This window comes from Bombina bombina, chromosome 10 (genome assembly GCF_027579735.1).
Source record: "Bombina bombina isolate aBomBom1 chromosome 10, aBomBom1.pri, whole genome shotgun sequence".
NCBI lineage: Eukaryota > Metazoa > Chordata > Amphibia > Anura > Bombinatoridae > Bombina > Bombina bombina.
Genome location: NC_069508.1, coordinates 101,992,748 through 102,010,862, shown reverse-complemented (window position 1 = coordinate 102,010,862; position 18,115 = coordinate 101,992,748). Strand labels below are relative to the sequence as shown.

Genomic DNA, 18,115 nt, shown 5'->3' with positions numbered 1-18,115 from the left:
GAAGATGTGAGGCTTGAGTACTGGGGCACAGGCCCTTAAGGATATGTGCGTATGCTTCAGAAAAACTATAACTTTTATTAGAAGCATTTTTGCTAATGGAAGTGTATTACTAAAATGCTTATATTTCAAATGAAATGCACTCATACACGTTTCAATTTTGACCTTTCTATCCCTACAATGGATTTTTGTTGCTGTTCTAGTTATTGAGATGTAAGTTACAGTGAGGGTGCTTTAGATTAAAAAAAATTATATATTCTTCTGTAATGTATCCTTTCATAGGAAGTATGTTCAAAATAGCATTTTATAGGGCTTACCATCCAACAACTAATTAATTTAAAAAGCATTGTTTTTCTCAAAATAAATCATAACCACTTTATTGAAAGAAATCAAACCACCAACCCATACATTACGAAAATGTAATTATAGTTATTTAAACATCCATATATATATTTTCTCAAAAGATGAATAGTATAAATTCTCAGACTGATGTGTTTTTTCCTTAATCATATGTACTCTATGTATAACAGCTCAGAGAACTGGGCAGAAGATATTCGTAAGTGTCTTTATATAGATGTCTGCACTTTTTGATTCTTGTACAGTTTTGTTCTTCTGTAATATTATAAGTAAAACAAGGGGAAACTGTTATTCTACTTTGTGGTACTTGAAGAATTATCTCTACACATGTTCTCAATTATTTGTGTATCACGTTTGAAATGATTTACTGATTTTGGTTAATGCTGATTATTATTATTATTATTTTTTTTTTTAAGTATTATAATTAAAGGGACAGTATACCGTAAAATAGTTTTTCCCTTAATGGGTTTACAATTGCTTTTTTTACCAACTGCAGAGTAAAAAATGTATGAAAATTAGCTTTTTAAGGTTTATTTCTGTATATTAAAGCTCTGATTTTGTGTTTTGAAGCCACAGCCTAATAAAATGGGCTGAGCTTGTAGGTATAATCAGATCTCATTACTGTATCACATTGTGCACATATACCTGCTTCTTTATCTTATATCTGTCCTTAAAACAATCACCAATACTTTGAGAGAACAATGGAAAATCAACATTTTATTACCTTATCTCTGCTTTATCGCACTGGGAGTGTAATTTCTTCTGCTGGCTGTGTTTACAAAGCTTATCTATAGCTGGTACGCGCGGCCACAAAATATCAGAATAGGTGGGGATACCACATGCTAAATTAACAATTTCAAATGCCAATATAAGGGTAAAGGAGCTACTTGTAAACAATTTAATACACTCCAGCAGGTAAAGTGGATCATTGGGAACAAATTAAAGGGGAGAAAATTTTTGAGTAAACTGTCCCTTTAATGAAAGATCAGCCTTTCATACCCTTTAACCAATACATAAATTGTGTAATATGTTTATGTTGCAATATTTTACTTGTCCATCTTATATGTAAGTACAACTGCTAAATTCTGGTTAGAAAATGTGGAAGCGCTAGTGACATCAACAATACATTTCTTTGTAAAAGTATAATGTTGAGCGCTTTGAGGATATCTGAACTAGAGCACAGGTGAAATAATCAGCTGATTCGTAAACATGGTTATTTTACCTGCTGTCATCCAAGCTAATCCTGAAAACCTGGTCGGTCTGGGGAGGCCTAAGGGCAGGTTTGAAAATCAGTGGAGTTAAGGGATAGAGATATATATATATATATATATATATATATATATATATATATATATATATATATATATATATATATATATATATATTTTACTAGTATTACTATTATATTATCCCCCCCACTAAATTTTTTTTTTTATAACTTACTATTACAAAGTTTAAATTTGCACTTTCAGAAGCGTTATTAACAATCACCTGGAATCCTGAAAATTTAAACTAATTTGTTTTAGTGATCTGGGATTTAATTTAAAAAAAATTCCATCCTCTGGGCTGTTCATAAGTTTTTCCTTTGCCAAACCTAGATGTCATGCAGTTTCAGTGCTATATTACAGAATTTTGTAAATCTATTTTTAGTTTGAAAGAAGACTTATATATAGTTAGTCAGAAATGGTATCTTTTACTTGATCTGAAGTCTACAGCAGTTCAGTCAAAGCTCTGAAAAAATGTCTTTAACAAGACTAAAACACAGAATGGTTGGAATGGAACCAAATATCCAGTGAGCTGAGCCACAGATTGTTCTGTATATGTTTTCAACTTGATAACAAATCAAGATAGGTGGTCCATTTTAATCCCAGGTGAAATGTATTCACACACTACGAGTTCTGTATGCTGATATGTTCCCTGTAGGTTTGTGGTGATTGCCATACTGAGCAGCCATAACCATGAATTTTATCTATATAGTATACTTATAATTTACAAAAATTCATAAATGATAGTAAAGAAAATATCTTGTTTTATTGTTTTTGATCTGGTTTCCTTTTTAGGTGTTTTTAACCTCCTGATGGAATTGTTTCTGCCTCATATTAGTCTAATTGAGCTGGAGGAGAAAATTCTTTCACAAGTATTGCCAAAGGTGGGAAAAATAATTTAATTTATTGTAAAAGCACAATCATTTTATACGATCAACCTGTTTCTCAAAGCCTTTGTATTTGCAGAATAGTGGTGTACCCATTAGTGTGGCTGATTCTGGAATTGTCTATTAATTTGTTTATATTCTCCCTTAGATTTGAAAAATAAAAGTCCAATACTTTCCTCTTGCAGGAGGTGCCCTTCCATTTTATTACATTATATTTTAATCAGGATATAATGCCGCTAAAGTGCAGAAAAACAGTAAAAGGAAAAAATGTAAACTGATGCAAGATTGCATAGTATAAACATATAGGATATGACAAATACATAACATAATTGTAGACTTTACCAAAAATAGCCTTTTGTGTGTGTATATATATATATATATATATCATCATTTAAGGTTTTTTTTATTTTTTAATTCCACCAACAATGTTTATTTCGGTGTCTTTCCTAGGCTGTGAAACTATTTGATGAGTTAATATACGAAATCTCAAGTCAAGCAACAGGGTTATCGAGTCAGAATATGGAATTGAAGGCTTCCTTACGACATATATTACAGGTATTTAATATATTTGCAAGGTATATTACTAGACTAGCAAACACAAAATATGTACTACATCAATGGCACTACTAGTGGGCTCTCTCCCTTCTATACAATTAATCTGTGAACTTATGGGTCACTCCAATCACTAAATATAAATTAAATCACTATATACATGTATGTATATAGGGAGTGATGCTGTGTATTAAATGTACTAGCTAAAGAAGAGAAGAAAGAAATATTACACATAAAGCACACTGGCCTGAACTCTCAACAGGATATTATTTCCAACTAAAAATAAAACGTACCATTTATTGTATGTCATGTATTAAAATTAGGGAAAAAGGTGGTTAACGTCAAAAAAGTACTTTTCCAAACCTGTTTTGATTGTATATTATTTATGTACTAGGACTCTCATTAATGTCCTATGGTAGTACTAGTAAATTGTACTTTCTTTAATTCCAAATAAGATTGTATGTAAAATCTCAAAGGTCAAACTTTTGACTAATATTTATTTGCTTCACCAGTGTAAACTAATGCATAGTCTAACTCAGGGGTCAGCAACCTTGGCTCTCCTGATGTTTTGGAACTACATTTCCCATGATGCTCAGACAGCCTAAAGAATGTCTTAGCATCATGGGAAATGTAGTTCCAAAACATCTGGAGAGCCAAGGTTGATTACCCCTGGTCTAACTGAAATAGCTAGCTAATATGTTGACTGTAGATTACCTAAATTTGTTACAGAAATGTAATCTTATGTTAGGGATACAATGGAAGTGCTCCAAGATTAGACGTCACATTAAATGAAAATACATGATTAATAGCAGCAGATGTAGAGTGTGTGTGTGTGTATGTGTATATATATATATATATATATATATATATATATATATATATATATATATATATATATATATATATATATATATATATATATATATATATATATATATAGTTCAATAGAACATCAATGATGGGGCATTAGCTTTGTTATAGTTATTTTATGTTTTATTGTTTGTATTTATTTAGCAAAATCTGTTCTGATTGTTTTCTTTGTACTATTTAAAGGGAAGGTAAAGTTAAACTTTCAAAATTTAGATAGAGCATGCAATTTTATTCTGACTTCTATTATCAGATTTACATTGTTCTCTTGGTATTCTTTGTTGAAGAGCATGCCTAGATAGACTCAGGAGCAGCAATGCTCTTCTGGGAGCTAGCTGGTGAATGGTGGCTACACATGTATGCCTCTTGTCATTGGCTCACCAGATGTGTTCAGCTATCTCCTGTATTGCAACTCATGAGTCTTCTCTTCAACAAAGGATACCAAAAGAACAAAGCAAATGTTAATACAATTAGTACTGTACGTTAGAAAGTTGTTTAGAACTGCATGCTTTATTTGAATCATGATAGTTTAATTTTGACTTTACTGTTCCTTTAAATCAGAGGTGCTCAAACTTTTTTTTTTTTGTGTGTGTGTGTGTGTGTGTGTGTGTAAGTCTGGTGAGTAATTATGGCATGATATGTATAATAATGCTAGAGATAGTGGGCTACATTTATAAAGCAGCAGAAGAGTTCTTGTGATGCATGAAGCTTAGAAGTTAAAACACTAGTTCTTTTGAGATGATTGACAGGCCCTGCAACCAATTGTGCAAGAGTAGGGGGCGGTGCTGCACAAGAATTTTCTTGTGCAATGATCTCTGCCCACTTGACAGGTTCCCTAGTTGGGAACTTTATCTGTCCGTCGCTTGTTAAATGGGGCCCAATATGTTAAAGGGACATGAAACCCATTTTTTTTCTTTCATGATTAAGAAAGAACCTTAAATTTTAAACAATTTTCCAATTTACTTGTATTACCAAATGTGCCTCATTCTTTTGATATCCTTTGTTAAAACCCATATCTTAATAGGCTTAGTAGCTGCTGATTGGTGACTATACATAGATGCCGCATGTGATTAGCTCACCCATGTGCATTGCTATTTCTTCAACAAAGGATATCTGAAGAATAAAGCAAATTGAATAATAGAAGTAAATTGAAATGGTGTTTAAACTTAAATTCTCTATGTGAATCATGAAAGAAAATGTTGGGGTTTCATGTCCCTTTTAAAATAAGATTATAATTACATTTCTAGTTGGAAATTGCCAAGAAAATAGTTACTATTTAATTGAATGTTACTGTATATACTACTCAAATTTACAAATACAAGTTTCCTAATGAGATGTGTGGAACTGCCTTTTTGATCACTAATGACGTTTTTATATATATTGCTCAGTGGTGTTGAGGGCCACACTAAAACCCTTGTAGCGCCAAATTTGTTCAACTGGACTTAGTTTGTGCAGCCCTGATTTAACTGGATAGAGATGTGACATAAAACTGATTGTAAACTACAGTATTTTAGCTGCCCATGTTTTTAGTTTTATTTATTTTCATTCCGTTAAATTCAACAAATCGTAACTGGGCATTAAAACTTGCTTTTGTATTTGCCTTCCTGTCTCAGATTATGCTAATTTGTCTTGATAAAAATTAAATAAAAAAACTGATTGCTAAGAATTTGTTTTAAAATATGAACTATGTTCTGTATGGTAAAGAGCAGAAACAGTTTATGGAGTTTAAGTTTAAAGGGATAGGAAACCCCATAATTTCCGTTCTTGATTCGGATAGAACAATTTACTTCTGTTATCAAATTGTCTTCATTCTCTTGTTATCCTTTGCTGAAGGAAAAACATTGCACTACTGATAGCTAGCTGAACACATCTAGTTAGCCAATCACAAGAGACAAATGTGTGCAGGCACCAATCAACAGCTAGCTCTCACTATTATAGGATATGTGTGTATTATTTTTCAAGAAGAGATACCAAGAGAACGAAGCACATTTGAAAAAAGAAGTGAATTTAAAAGTGTCTTTAAATTACATGCTCTATCTGAGTCATGCAAGTTTAATTTCGACTTTTCTATCCCTTTAAGTATTTCTGATTAACTTCCCACAAGACTGGAACATGTACCATTAATGTTATAAAATCAAACGATTGATCTTTCCTTTAGATAATACTGTTTGCCGTTTCCTTTTTACGCAGAACATGGTCAAGTGGCTGGAGGCTCTAACAGCATGTGTAGGTCACGTTGGCTCTCTTGAAGAGCCAGTAAATTTAGACAATATACGGTCCCTGCCTTCATCTGTCCTGCAAGTTCTTAAAGCAGCGTTTGCTCATTGTAAGGTTGGTAATGTTTTGTTGGGGCTTTTTTGTGTGATATATATATATATATATATATATATAAACTGTAGCAAAGAAGCACTCACTGAACGATTCCAACTGTGACAAAAGACTTTAATTCAAACGAGTGACGTTTCGGGACAATAACAGTCCCTTCCTCTGACAAGCTAACAATGTGAAAAAGCAGGCCTTAAATAGGCTCCAAAAATACCCTCCCCATAAGTGTGACCAATCACGGTCAAGGTAACAAAACCTATCTTACCCAGTAACAAATAGTGATCGATATTACAATAGTGCAAAGTAAATTAATCAAGTGAGTTAAAACATAGGACCCCGTGTTGCTAATAGAGTGGGGGGAATAATCACAGTTCAACCCTTTCTAATCAGCTGCTAAACGACCATAAACAAAGGAAAAAACGAAGAAAAAACCATATTATGTGAGGATCGTAATTCAACCAATCAGTGTGATCCCAGTCATGTAGATCGTAATTCCACCAATGGGCCGTCATCAGACTTGTGGGAATTATAATAGTACCAATCAGCAGCATTCTGTATCAGAAGCGTCATACCATTACGCTTTCCAGATACGCCCACCTGTCACTGACTATGCCCGTTGCCTATAGCAACACAGTAAAAACATTTTGCTAAATCGGATCAGATCGCTACTTGCCAGTCATGGACAGATACAGCGATACGCTCGCCATATAGATCACAGCGGCTTTCGCATATCGGATAACAAAGGCGTTGCACAGCCAAAATAATGCTGTTAAAGAGATGGCGAGATCCGACCAATCAGCCGTGTGTCCACACCCCCATGGGCGTAACAAGATCATCACTGTGTTATTGTCCGCCTCTGTGCCTCTGTATCAGAGATGGGCTAATCTATTAAAATAATCACACTCGTATAAAGGTGACAAACAGTTTCCATCCTGGGCCACACATAGACTGCCAATGGCGAACACGGCTATATTCGTGTAATACTACCAATAAATTTCAGCTGTTTATTTCACAACAACAAACTGTTATTTATAATACCTGTCTGTTTCAACGGTCGCTGCATGCAGACTCCTATGCTGTGCATCAAACAACATCCTAAGAATAAAGTGTAAACAGTGTAAATAGAAACAATATATGTAAAAAAGGGGGACCTATATGTATAAAACCTATATGTATAAAACCACATATAAGCTATTATATATCCATAAAGAGTAATCACAAAAAAGTGAAAAGTATAAACAAATAAATCTTAGTTGTATATTTCATAACAACCAACTGTTGTTTCTAATACCTATCTATTTCCACGGTCGCTGCATGCAGACTCCTATTCTGTGCATCAAACAACATCCTTAGAGTAAAGTGTAAACAGTGTAAAAAGGAACTATATATACAAAACGGGAAACCTATATACATATAATCTATATGAATAAAACAACATATAAGCTATTATATATCCATAGTAAGTAATCACGAAAAAGTAAAAAGTATAACACTGTCGGTTCCTTGTAAAGGCTCCGCCAGCCTTGTATCTAACCATAATTGTGGCACCGATTATGGGATTGGTGTGAAGTAGACCACCCAAGCTAAAAAGCAACACGGGGTAAGCACAAAGTGAATATAATTAAAATTAAAATTGAAATAATGTTAAAATTAATTCGTCCATATAATGGACACTATTAACAACATGATGTAAAGAGAACCACCTATGGATATTACATAGGGGCAATATAGGACAGAGAAATCAGCATTGTCTTCGGTTACATTGTGCTTATAGATCAATCAACTGTATTCAGGGTCTGGAAAAATAGTAAGAATAAAAATAATAATAATAATAATAATAAAGATAAATAAATAAAATACAATAAAATAATAATAATAAAACAAAATGAGATGATAAATCAATGAAAGTAAATAAAATGAGCTGAAATCAATAAATCAAAACATAAATCAAAATAAATACATAAAGAAAATAGACTAAAATAGACTAAAATAAAATAAAATAAAATGAGATAAACTAAAAAAATGAAATAAATTAAAATAAACTAACCAAAACAAAAATAAAATAAATATAAATAAAATATATAAATAAATAAAGAAATAAAGAAATAAAGAAAAATAAAGAAAGTAAATGAATAAGTTATAAAAGACGAGGGAAAACAAGGGGGGAAGAAACTATAGAAGAAGAAAAAGCCAGTAGTAAATAAGACAGAAACAGCCACCATACAGAAAATGAAACCACATTAAATAAAATACGGGGGAATCAAGAAGTCAAGTTCGAGAGGAAAGAGAAATAAAGATAGAATAAAGACTAAGAGCAAATGGATCATGAGCTCTCATTGAAATGGACATCAATATTCATATAGACTGGGTCTCAGCGTTCATAAATAACATTGCCATCCTGTGTGGGTGTTGAGACCCCTGGGACTGAGGGTACCAAGTTCATAGATCCACCTTGATTCTTTGCGGAGTAGCATGTTATCTCTGTCTCCCCCCCTCCGTGGGGTCGGTACATGGTCGATCAGTCGAAATCTCAGATCGTTGACAGTGTGGCCTGACTCCAGGAAGTGCCTTGCGACCGGTTGATCTGCCTTTTTGTTTCTTATGGCCAAACGAATGCTGGACCTGTGGTTGGCCATTCTCGTCCTTGCATCGTCAGTTTTTTTGCCAATATAAAATTTCCCACAAGGGCAGTTCAAAAGATATATTACATATTGGGTGGTGCAAGTCAGATAGTATTTGATCTCATATGACCTGTTGCTTTCAGGGTGGTGAAAGTGGGAGCCAGTGATCATCCCACTACACGTCACACAACTAATGCAGCGGTAGCACCCTTTCTTTTTCGTCCTCAGCCATGTCCTTACACCCCCTTCTGGATTGACATCTGCTTTCACAAGATGATCCCTCAGATTTCTTCCTCGACGAAACCCTATCCTTGGTGCCTTCCAATTCTTGAAAGGCAGGGTATGGTCTGCTTCAATCAGTTTCCATTCATCCTTAATCGTATGGGTTAGGGGTATAATGTCTGGTGAATATGTGGTCACAAAGGTGAGTTGATCTCCTTGTTTAGATTGGGACTCTTCTCCTGGTACACTCGTACATAACACTCCTGATTTAATCTCTAGCAGATCCTTATGCTTGTATCCTCTCTCCCTAAAGCGCTCTGTCATATCCTGTAGTTGTTCTTCACATAATACCTCATTGGTATTATTTCTAATCACCCGTTGGTACTGGGCTTTAGGGATATTGTGTATACTACAGGATATGACAGAGCGCTTTAGGGAGAGAGGATACAAGCATAAGGATCTGCTAGAGATTAAATCAGGAGTGTTATGTACGAATGTACCAGGAGAAGAGTCCCAATCTAAACAAGGAGATCAACTCACCTTTGTGACCACATATTCACCAGACATTATACCCCTAACCCATACGATTAAGGATGAATGGAAACTGATTGAAGCAGACCATACCCTGCCTTTCAAGAATTGGAAGGCACCAAGGATAGGGTTTCGTCGAGGAAGAAATCTGAGGGATCATCTTGTGAAAGCAGATGTCAATCCAGAAGGGGGTGTAAGGACATGGCTGAGGACGAAAAAGAAAGGGTGCTACCGCTGCATTAGTTGTGTGACGTGTAGTGGGATGATCACTGGCTCCCACTTTCACCACCCTGAAAGCAACAGGTCATATGAGATCAAATACTATCTGACTTGCACCACCCAATATGTAATATATCTTTTGAACTGCCCTTGTGGGAAATTTTATATTGGCAAAACAACTGACGATGCAAGGACAAGAATGGCCAACCACAGGTCCAGCATTCGTTTGGCCATAAGAAACAAAAAGGCAGATCAACCGGTCGCAAGGCACTTCCTGGAGTCAGGCCACACTGTCAACGATCTGAGATTTCGACTGATCGACCACGTACCGACCCCACGGAGGGGGGGAGACAGAGATAACATGCTACTCCGCAAAGAATCAAGGTGGATCTATGAACTTGGTACCCTCAGTCCCAGGGGTCTCAACACCCACACAGGATGGCAATGTTATTTATGAACGCTGAGACCCAGTCTATATGAATATTGATGTCCATTTCAATGAGAGCTCATGATCCATTTGCTCTTAGTCTTTATTCTATCTTTATTTCTCTTTCCTCTCGAACTTGACTTCTTGATTCCCCCGTATTTTATTTAATGTGGTTTCATTTTCTGTATGGTGGCTGTTTCTGTCTTATTTACTACTGGCTTTTTCTTCTTCTATAGTTTCTTCCCCCCTTGTTTTCCCTCGTCTTTTATATCTTATTCATTTACTTTCTTTATTTTTCTTTATTTCTTTATTTCTTTATTTATATATTTTATTTATATTTATTTTATTTTTGTTTTGGTTAGTTTATTTTAATTTATTTCATTTTTTTAGTTTATCTCATTTTATTTTATTTTATTTTAGTCTATTTTAGTCTATTTTCTTTATGTATTTATTTTTATTTATGTTTTGATTTATTGATTTCAGCTCATTTTATTTACTTTCATTGATTTATCATCTCATTTTGTTTTATTATTATTATTTTATTGTATTTTATTTATTTATCTTTATTATTATTATTATTATTATTATTTTTATTCTTACTATTTTTCCAGACCCTGAATACAGTTGATTGATCTATAAGCACAATGTAACCGAAGACAATGCTGATTTCTCTGTCCTATATTGCCCCTATGTAATATCCATAGGTGGTTCTCTTTACATCATGTTGTTAATATTGTGTCCATTATATGGACGAATTAATTTTAACATTATTTCAATTTTAATTTTAATTATATTCACTTTGTGCTTACCCCGTGTTGCTTTTTAGCTTGGGTGGTCTACTTCACACCAATCCCATAATCGGTGCCACAATTATGGTTAGATACAAGGCTGGCGGAGCCTTTACAAGGAACCGACAGTGTTATACTTTTTACTTTTTCGTGATTACTTACTATGGATATATAATAGCTTATATGTTGTTTTATTCATATAGATTATATGTATATAGGTTTCCCGTTTTGTATATATAGTTCCTTTTTACACTGTTTACACTTTACTCTAAGGATGTTGTTTGATGCACAGAATAGGAGTCTGCATGCAGCGACCGTGGAAATAGATAGGTATTAGAAACAACAGTTGGTTGTTATGAAATATACAACTAAGATTTATTTGTTTATACTTTTCACTTTTTTGTGATTACTCTTTATGGATATATAATAGCTTATATGTGGTTTTATACATATAGGTTTTATACATATAGGTCCCCCTTTTTTACATATATTGTTTCTATTTACACTGTTTACACTTTATTCTTAGGATGTTGTTTGATGCACAGCATAGGAGTCTGCATGCAGCGACCGTTGAAACAGACAGGTATTATAAATAACAGTTTGTTGTTGTGAAATAAACAGCTGAAATTTATTGGTAGTATTACACGAATATAGCCGTGTTCGCCATTGACAGTCTATGTGTGGCCCAGGATGGAAACTGTTTGTCACCTTTATACGAGTGTGATTATTTTAATAGATTAGCCCATCTCTGATACAGAGACACAGAGGCGGACAATAACACAGTGATGATCTTGTTACGCCCATGGGGGTGTGGACACACGGCTGATTGGTCGGATCTCGCCATCTCTTTAACAGCATTATTTTGGCTGTGCAACGCCTTTGTTATCCGATATGCGAAAGCCGCTGTGATCTATATGGCGAGCGTATCGCTGTATCTGTCCATGACTGGCAAGTAGCGATCTGATCCGATTTAGCAAAATGTTTTTACTGTGTTGCTATAGGCAACGGGCATAGTCAGTGACAGGTGGGCGTATCTGGAAAGCGTAATGGTATGACGCTTCTGATACAGAATGCTATTAGGCTGCTGATTGGTACTATTATAATTCCCACAAGTCTGATGACGGCCCATTGGTGGAATTACGATCTACATGACTGGGATCACACTGATTGGTTGAATTACGATCCTCACATAATATGGTTTTTTCTTCGTTTTTTCTTCGTTTTTTCCTTTGTTTATGGTCGTTTAGCAGCTGATTAGAAAGGGTTGAACTGTGATTATTCCCCCCACTCTATTAGCAACACGGGGTCCTATGTTTTAACTCACTTGATTAATTTACTTTGCACTATTGTAATATCGATCACTATTTGTTACTGGGTAAGATAGGTTTTGTTACCTTGACCGTGATTGGTCACACTTATGGGGAGGGTATTTTTGGAGCCTATTTAAGGCCTGCTTTTTCACATTGTTAGCTTGTCAGAGGAAGGGACTGTTATTGTCCCGAAACGTCACTCGTTTGAATTAAAGTCTTTTGTCACAGTTGGAATCGTTCAGTGAGTGCTTCTTTGCTACAGTTTATCTATTATCTTACAGCACCCTGACAAGTTGTATAAGTTGGTGAGAGTGCACTTACACCATCACTTGAAATATATATATATATATATATATATATATATATATATATATATATATATATATATATATATATATATATATATATATATATATATATATATTCAAAAGGTGGATACAGCGCCTATATGTCCAGTATACTGTAGGGGTATGTGAGGAGTATATGTTATAACAAAAAGAAGAAAAGTAAAAAGTACAATAATGTAAGAAGTACAAAATTAAAAGAAAGTAAATAAAAAATAAAAAAATATTATAATAAAAAATATATTGACATAAAACAATAAATAATGAATGAAAGTCCAGCTAAAGATGGCATATAAAATATATGAACTTAGAAATAGTGTTCATAGAAGTCCTGGAGATGATATAATTCGTAATAAGTCTCCAGATGTAGTAGTTATATAGATTATAGTTGGTATATACTACCCTTACCAGATATTACCTCAATCGAATGAGGTAAGTATGCCGCACTGGGGGTATATATAGATGATTGGATTTCCTCCTTGTATTCTGCTGTGGTGCCTCTTGTGATGTTCGTTAACCTCTTGGAGTATGCAGGGATATGTTTCTGAAGGTGAGTTGATCCCTTGCACTTCCTATGGGTTAGTGGTTGGCCTCTTGGAGTGCTCTTTCTGTTCTGGTATTGACTTTCTCCAGCATAGAGATACCCAGGGAGACACAAAGAAAATATATAGTGTAATACTGTTTATTTTTTAAAAGAGCATAAAAATACACTTTATATTGCACTCACATTTGACATCCTCAAACAATATGAGGTATGTATATAGCACATATATTTAAAAAGAATCCTTCCACAGGTTAAAGCGGGATGCGTAATCCCCAGTCTTAAATGCAAGCTTCTTAAAGAAGTTGCATGCAGCTGTGGTGTATTCCAAGGTAAATATTACAGAATAAAATGCACACAAAGCGGCGCTAGTGAAACTAGCTGCAGGAGGAACAAAATAGGATATTATAAAAGACAACTAATAGAACGTAGATTAAAATGTGTTTACACAGAAGTTAATTCCCTGACGCGTTTCAAAGGTTTGAATCCTTCTTCAGAGGGTAGAATAAAGTGCTGGGCCATTATCGTTTGTTTTGAACGCTTCGGGCGGCGGCACGCCCTCAGCGTATAATTGGTCATGTGGACCCGTGTTACGTGACGTTAGTTTCACGTTCGTTTCAGTATATTACATTGTATAGTGATTGGTTACATATCGGTACACGTGATAGGGCAGAAATGTATACTGATAGGTTGAGTACAACAAGGATCTATGGGATATGTAGTCTTTAACTTACTCAGCATTTTCCCTTGTCATTTTCGATCGCATTATTTACAATATATTCATATTATGTGGTATCCTTTCTACAGCAATAGGATCATATTGTGGTGTATGGTATGAGGTGAATATTCACACAAACATTTATTCACATTTTGTGGTACATGGGTTATTGATGTTGTATACATCCCTTCAGTATTTTTGTACGATTATTATTTTATGGTACATATATGTATTGCTTGTTTGTTTGGAAACCCATGTATTATTCAGTATCTGCTTATTTTGAGGTGTATATTATATGCTCCGTATTTTTGGAATAAATGACATTTCAATATATCGAATTTTCTAAAGTTCTAGAATTATATGTAGCCCCTTTGGAAGGCTATTATTTGTTCTATACTAGGAATATATCTTTCGTGTGTATTTGAGTCATATTCCTATGTATAGGGTATATACTATATATTGTATCGAGATATCTATAACTTCATACATCAAGATTCTAGGGTCAAATGTTGGACTAATCTCATTGGCTAGTTAGTATCTATATATGTATAGTTCTTATTTTTTATATCACTCAGGTCATTTGGTCTCAGGGTGGTTAGTATATCATGATATATACGTATCTATGTAACATATTATGTTATTATTAATATTCGTTATGAAATAAGTAGTACTATAGTGTATGTTATATAGTTCTTAGTCTTGTAGGGAATAGATAGATATAGATAACACATACATGTCGTTACAAAAAGTTATTGCATACTCAGGAATTTTAGAGTTATGTGTCTTACTGAATAAGGAAAGCTGCTATATCTATGTCTTTGTTGAGGCCTTTGGGAGTCATGGAATCTAGTTTGTGTATCCATTGTGTTTCCCTCCGTCTTAAATGGAGTTCCCTGCTTATACCTTCTGGGGGATCCCTGATGTGTTACAAGACCAGACTACTGGAACACATTAGGAACATAGAAAACAGTTTAAAAAAACATAGCGTGTCAAACCATTTTCGCTTAATACACAATTCTAATCCAGCATGTCTAAGAGGCACCATACTTGAACACATCAGGGATCCCCCAGAAGGTATAAGCAGGGAACTCCATTTAAGACGGAGGGAAACACAATGGATACACAAACTAGATTCCATGACTCCCAAAGGCCTCAACAAAGACATAGATATAGCAGCTTTCCTTATTCAGTAAGACACATAACTCTAAAATTCCTGAGTATGCAATAACTTTTTGTAACAACATGTATGTGTTATCTATATCTATCTATTCCCTACAAGACTAAGAACTATATAACATACACTATAGTACTACTTATTTCATAACGAATATTAATAATAACATAATATGTTACATAGATACATATATATCATGATATACTAACCACCCTGAGACCAAATGACCTGAGTGATATAAAAAATAAGAACTATACATATATAGATACTAACTAGCCAATGAGATTAGTCCAACATTTGACCCTAGAATCTTGATGTATGAAGTTATAGATATCTCGATACAATATATAGTATATACCCTATACATAGGAATATGACTCAAATACACACGAAAGATATATTCCTAGTATAGAACAAATAATAGCCTTCCAAAGGGGCTACATATAATTCTAGAACTTTAGAAAATTCGATATATTGAAATGTCATTTATTCCAAAAATACGGAGCATATAATATACACCTCAAAATAAGCAGATACTGAATAATACATGGGTTTCCAAACAAACAAGCAATACATATATGTACCATAAAATAATAATCATACAAAAATACTGAAGGGATGTATACAACATCAATAACCCATGTACCACAAAATGTGAATAAATGTTTGTGTGAATATTCACCTCATACCATACACCACAATATGATCCTATTGCTGTAGAAAGGATACCACATAATATGAATATATTGTAAATAATGCGATCGAAAATGACAAGGGAAAATGCTGAGTAAGTTAAAGACTACATATCCCATAGATCCTTGTTGTACTCAACCTATCAGTATACATTTCTGCCCTATCACGTGTACCGATATGTAACCAATCACTATACAATGTAATATACTGAAACGAACGTGAAACTAACGTCACGTAACACGGGCCCACATGACCAATTATACGCTGAGGGCGTGCCGCCGCCCGAAGCGTTCAAAACAAACGATAATGGCCCAGCACTTTATTCTACCCTCTGAAGAAGGATTCAAACCTTTGAAACGCGTCAGGGAATTAACTTCTGTGTAAACACATTTTAATCTACGTTCTATTAGTTGTCTTTTATAATATCCTATTTTGTTCCTCCTGCAGCTAGTTTCACTAGCGCCGCTTTGTGTGCATTTTATTCTGTAATATTTACCTTGGAATACACCACAGCTGCATGCAACTTCTTTAAGAAGCTTGCATTTAAGACTGGGGATTACGCATCCCGCTTTAACCTGTGGAAGGATTCTTTTTAAATATATGTGCTATATACATACCTCATATTGTTTGAGGATGTCAAATGTGAGTGCAATATAAAGTGTATTTTTATGCTCTTTTAAAAAATAAACAGTATTACACTATATATTTTCTTTGCGTCTCCCTGGGTATCTCTATGCTGGAGAAAGTCAATACCAGAACAGAAAGAGCACTCCAAGAGGCCAACCACTAACCCATAGGAAGTGCAAGGGATCAACTCACCTTCAGAAACATATCCCTGCATACTCCAAGAGGTTAACGAACATCACAAGAGGCACCACAGCAGAATACAAGGAGGAAATCCAATCATCTATATATACCCCCAGTGCGGCATACTTACCTCATTCGATTGAGGTAATATCTGGTAAGGGTAGTATATACCAACTATAATCTATATAACTACTACATCTGGAGACTTATTACGAATTATATCATCTCCAGGACTTCTATGAACACTATTTCTAAGTTCATATATTTTATATGCCATTTTTAGCTGGACTTTCATTCATTATTTATTGTTTTATGTCAATATATTTTTTATTATAATATTTTTTTATTTTTTATTTACTTTCTTTTAATTTTGTACTTCTTACATTATTGTACTTTTTACTTTTCTTCTTTTTGTTATAACATATACTCCTCACATACCCCTACAGTATACTGGACATATAGGCGCTGTATCCACCTTTTGAATATATATTTACTCTTACTGTCTAGGGCTTTACAACCCTCCCAGTATTTGTCTTATATAGCAGCCATTATCTCCTATAACCTTTCTGACCAGCGCCCACTTCAGAGTATCACTTGTGTCAACTCAGGTCTCTGAGGAGACACATTTTACTTAATCCTATATATATATATATATATATATATATATATATATATATATATATATATATATATATATGAAATATATTTTTTTTATTGGTGTTTTTATGAGTGTAACTGTACTTTGTAATGTATTTTTATTATGTTTTTTGGCCAAATGTAGCCACCAATCAGTAAGCGCACTACCCAGGTGCTGAACTAAAAATGGGCCGGCTCCTAAGATTACATTCCTGCTTTTTCAAATAAAGATAGCAAGAGAACAAATTAAAATTGATAATAGGAGTAAATTAGAGTTGCTTAAATTTTGAATGTTCTTTCTGAATCATGAAATAAATTGGGTTTTGTGTCCCTTTAACAAATTGACTACCTTGTCCCTTCAAAGCAATAGCTGTGCTCACTTTTCTTTAAAGGCAATAGCTCTTTTCATTTTTTTACTCTGAAAACGTACCAGATTGCTGCGTATTCCCTTGTATAATCTTTGTGTTTTGTAGAGTTAAACGTATATGAAACCCCATTTTTTTTTCCAACGTGATTCAGATAGAGCATTCAGTTTTAAACCACATTCTAGTTCACTCCAATTATCAAATTTCCTTTGCTCTCTTGGTATTTTTTTTTTCTTTTTCAAAAGCAGGATGTAAGCTTAGGAATGTGCACGTGTATGGAGCACTATATGGCAGCAGTTTTGCTAGAATGTTATCCATTTGCAAGAGCACTAGATGGCAGCACTATTTCCTGCCATTTAGTGCTCCAGATACCTACCTAGTTAGCTCTTCAACAAAGATTACCATGGGAACGTTGCCGATTTGATAAAAGTAAATTGAATTTTTTTAAAAAAATTGTATGCTCTGTCTG

General features: G+C 34.1%; 1 protein-coding gene across 1 annotated transcript in view; it reads left to right on the top strand.

The window, feature by feature from the left end:
- Window positions 1–516: 516 nt before the first annotated feature.
- The window catches only part of FIRRM (FIGNL1 interacting regulator of recombination and mitosis), a 367,507-nt gene continuing 349,908 nt past the window's right edge, over window positions 517–18,115 (top strand). The window contains exons 1-4 of the mRNA XM_053693168.1: window positions 517–553; window positions 2,415–2,503; window positions 2,957–3,061; window positions 6,116–6,256. Of these exons, the coding sequence (XP_053549143.1) occupies window positions 517–553; window positions 2,415–2,503; window positions 2,957–3,061; window positions 6,116–6,256 (372 nt within the window). The remainder of the gene's footprint in view (window positions 554–2,414; window positions 2,504–2,956; window positions 3,062–6,115; window positions 6,257–18,115) is intronic.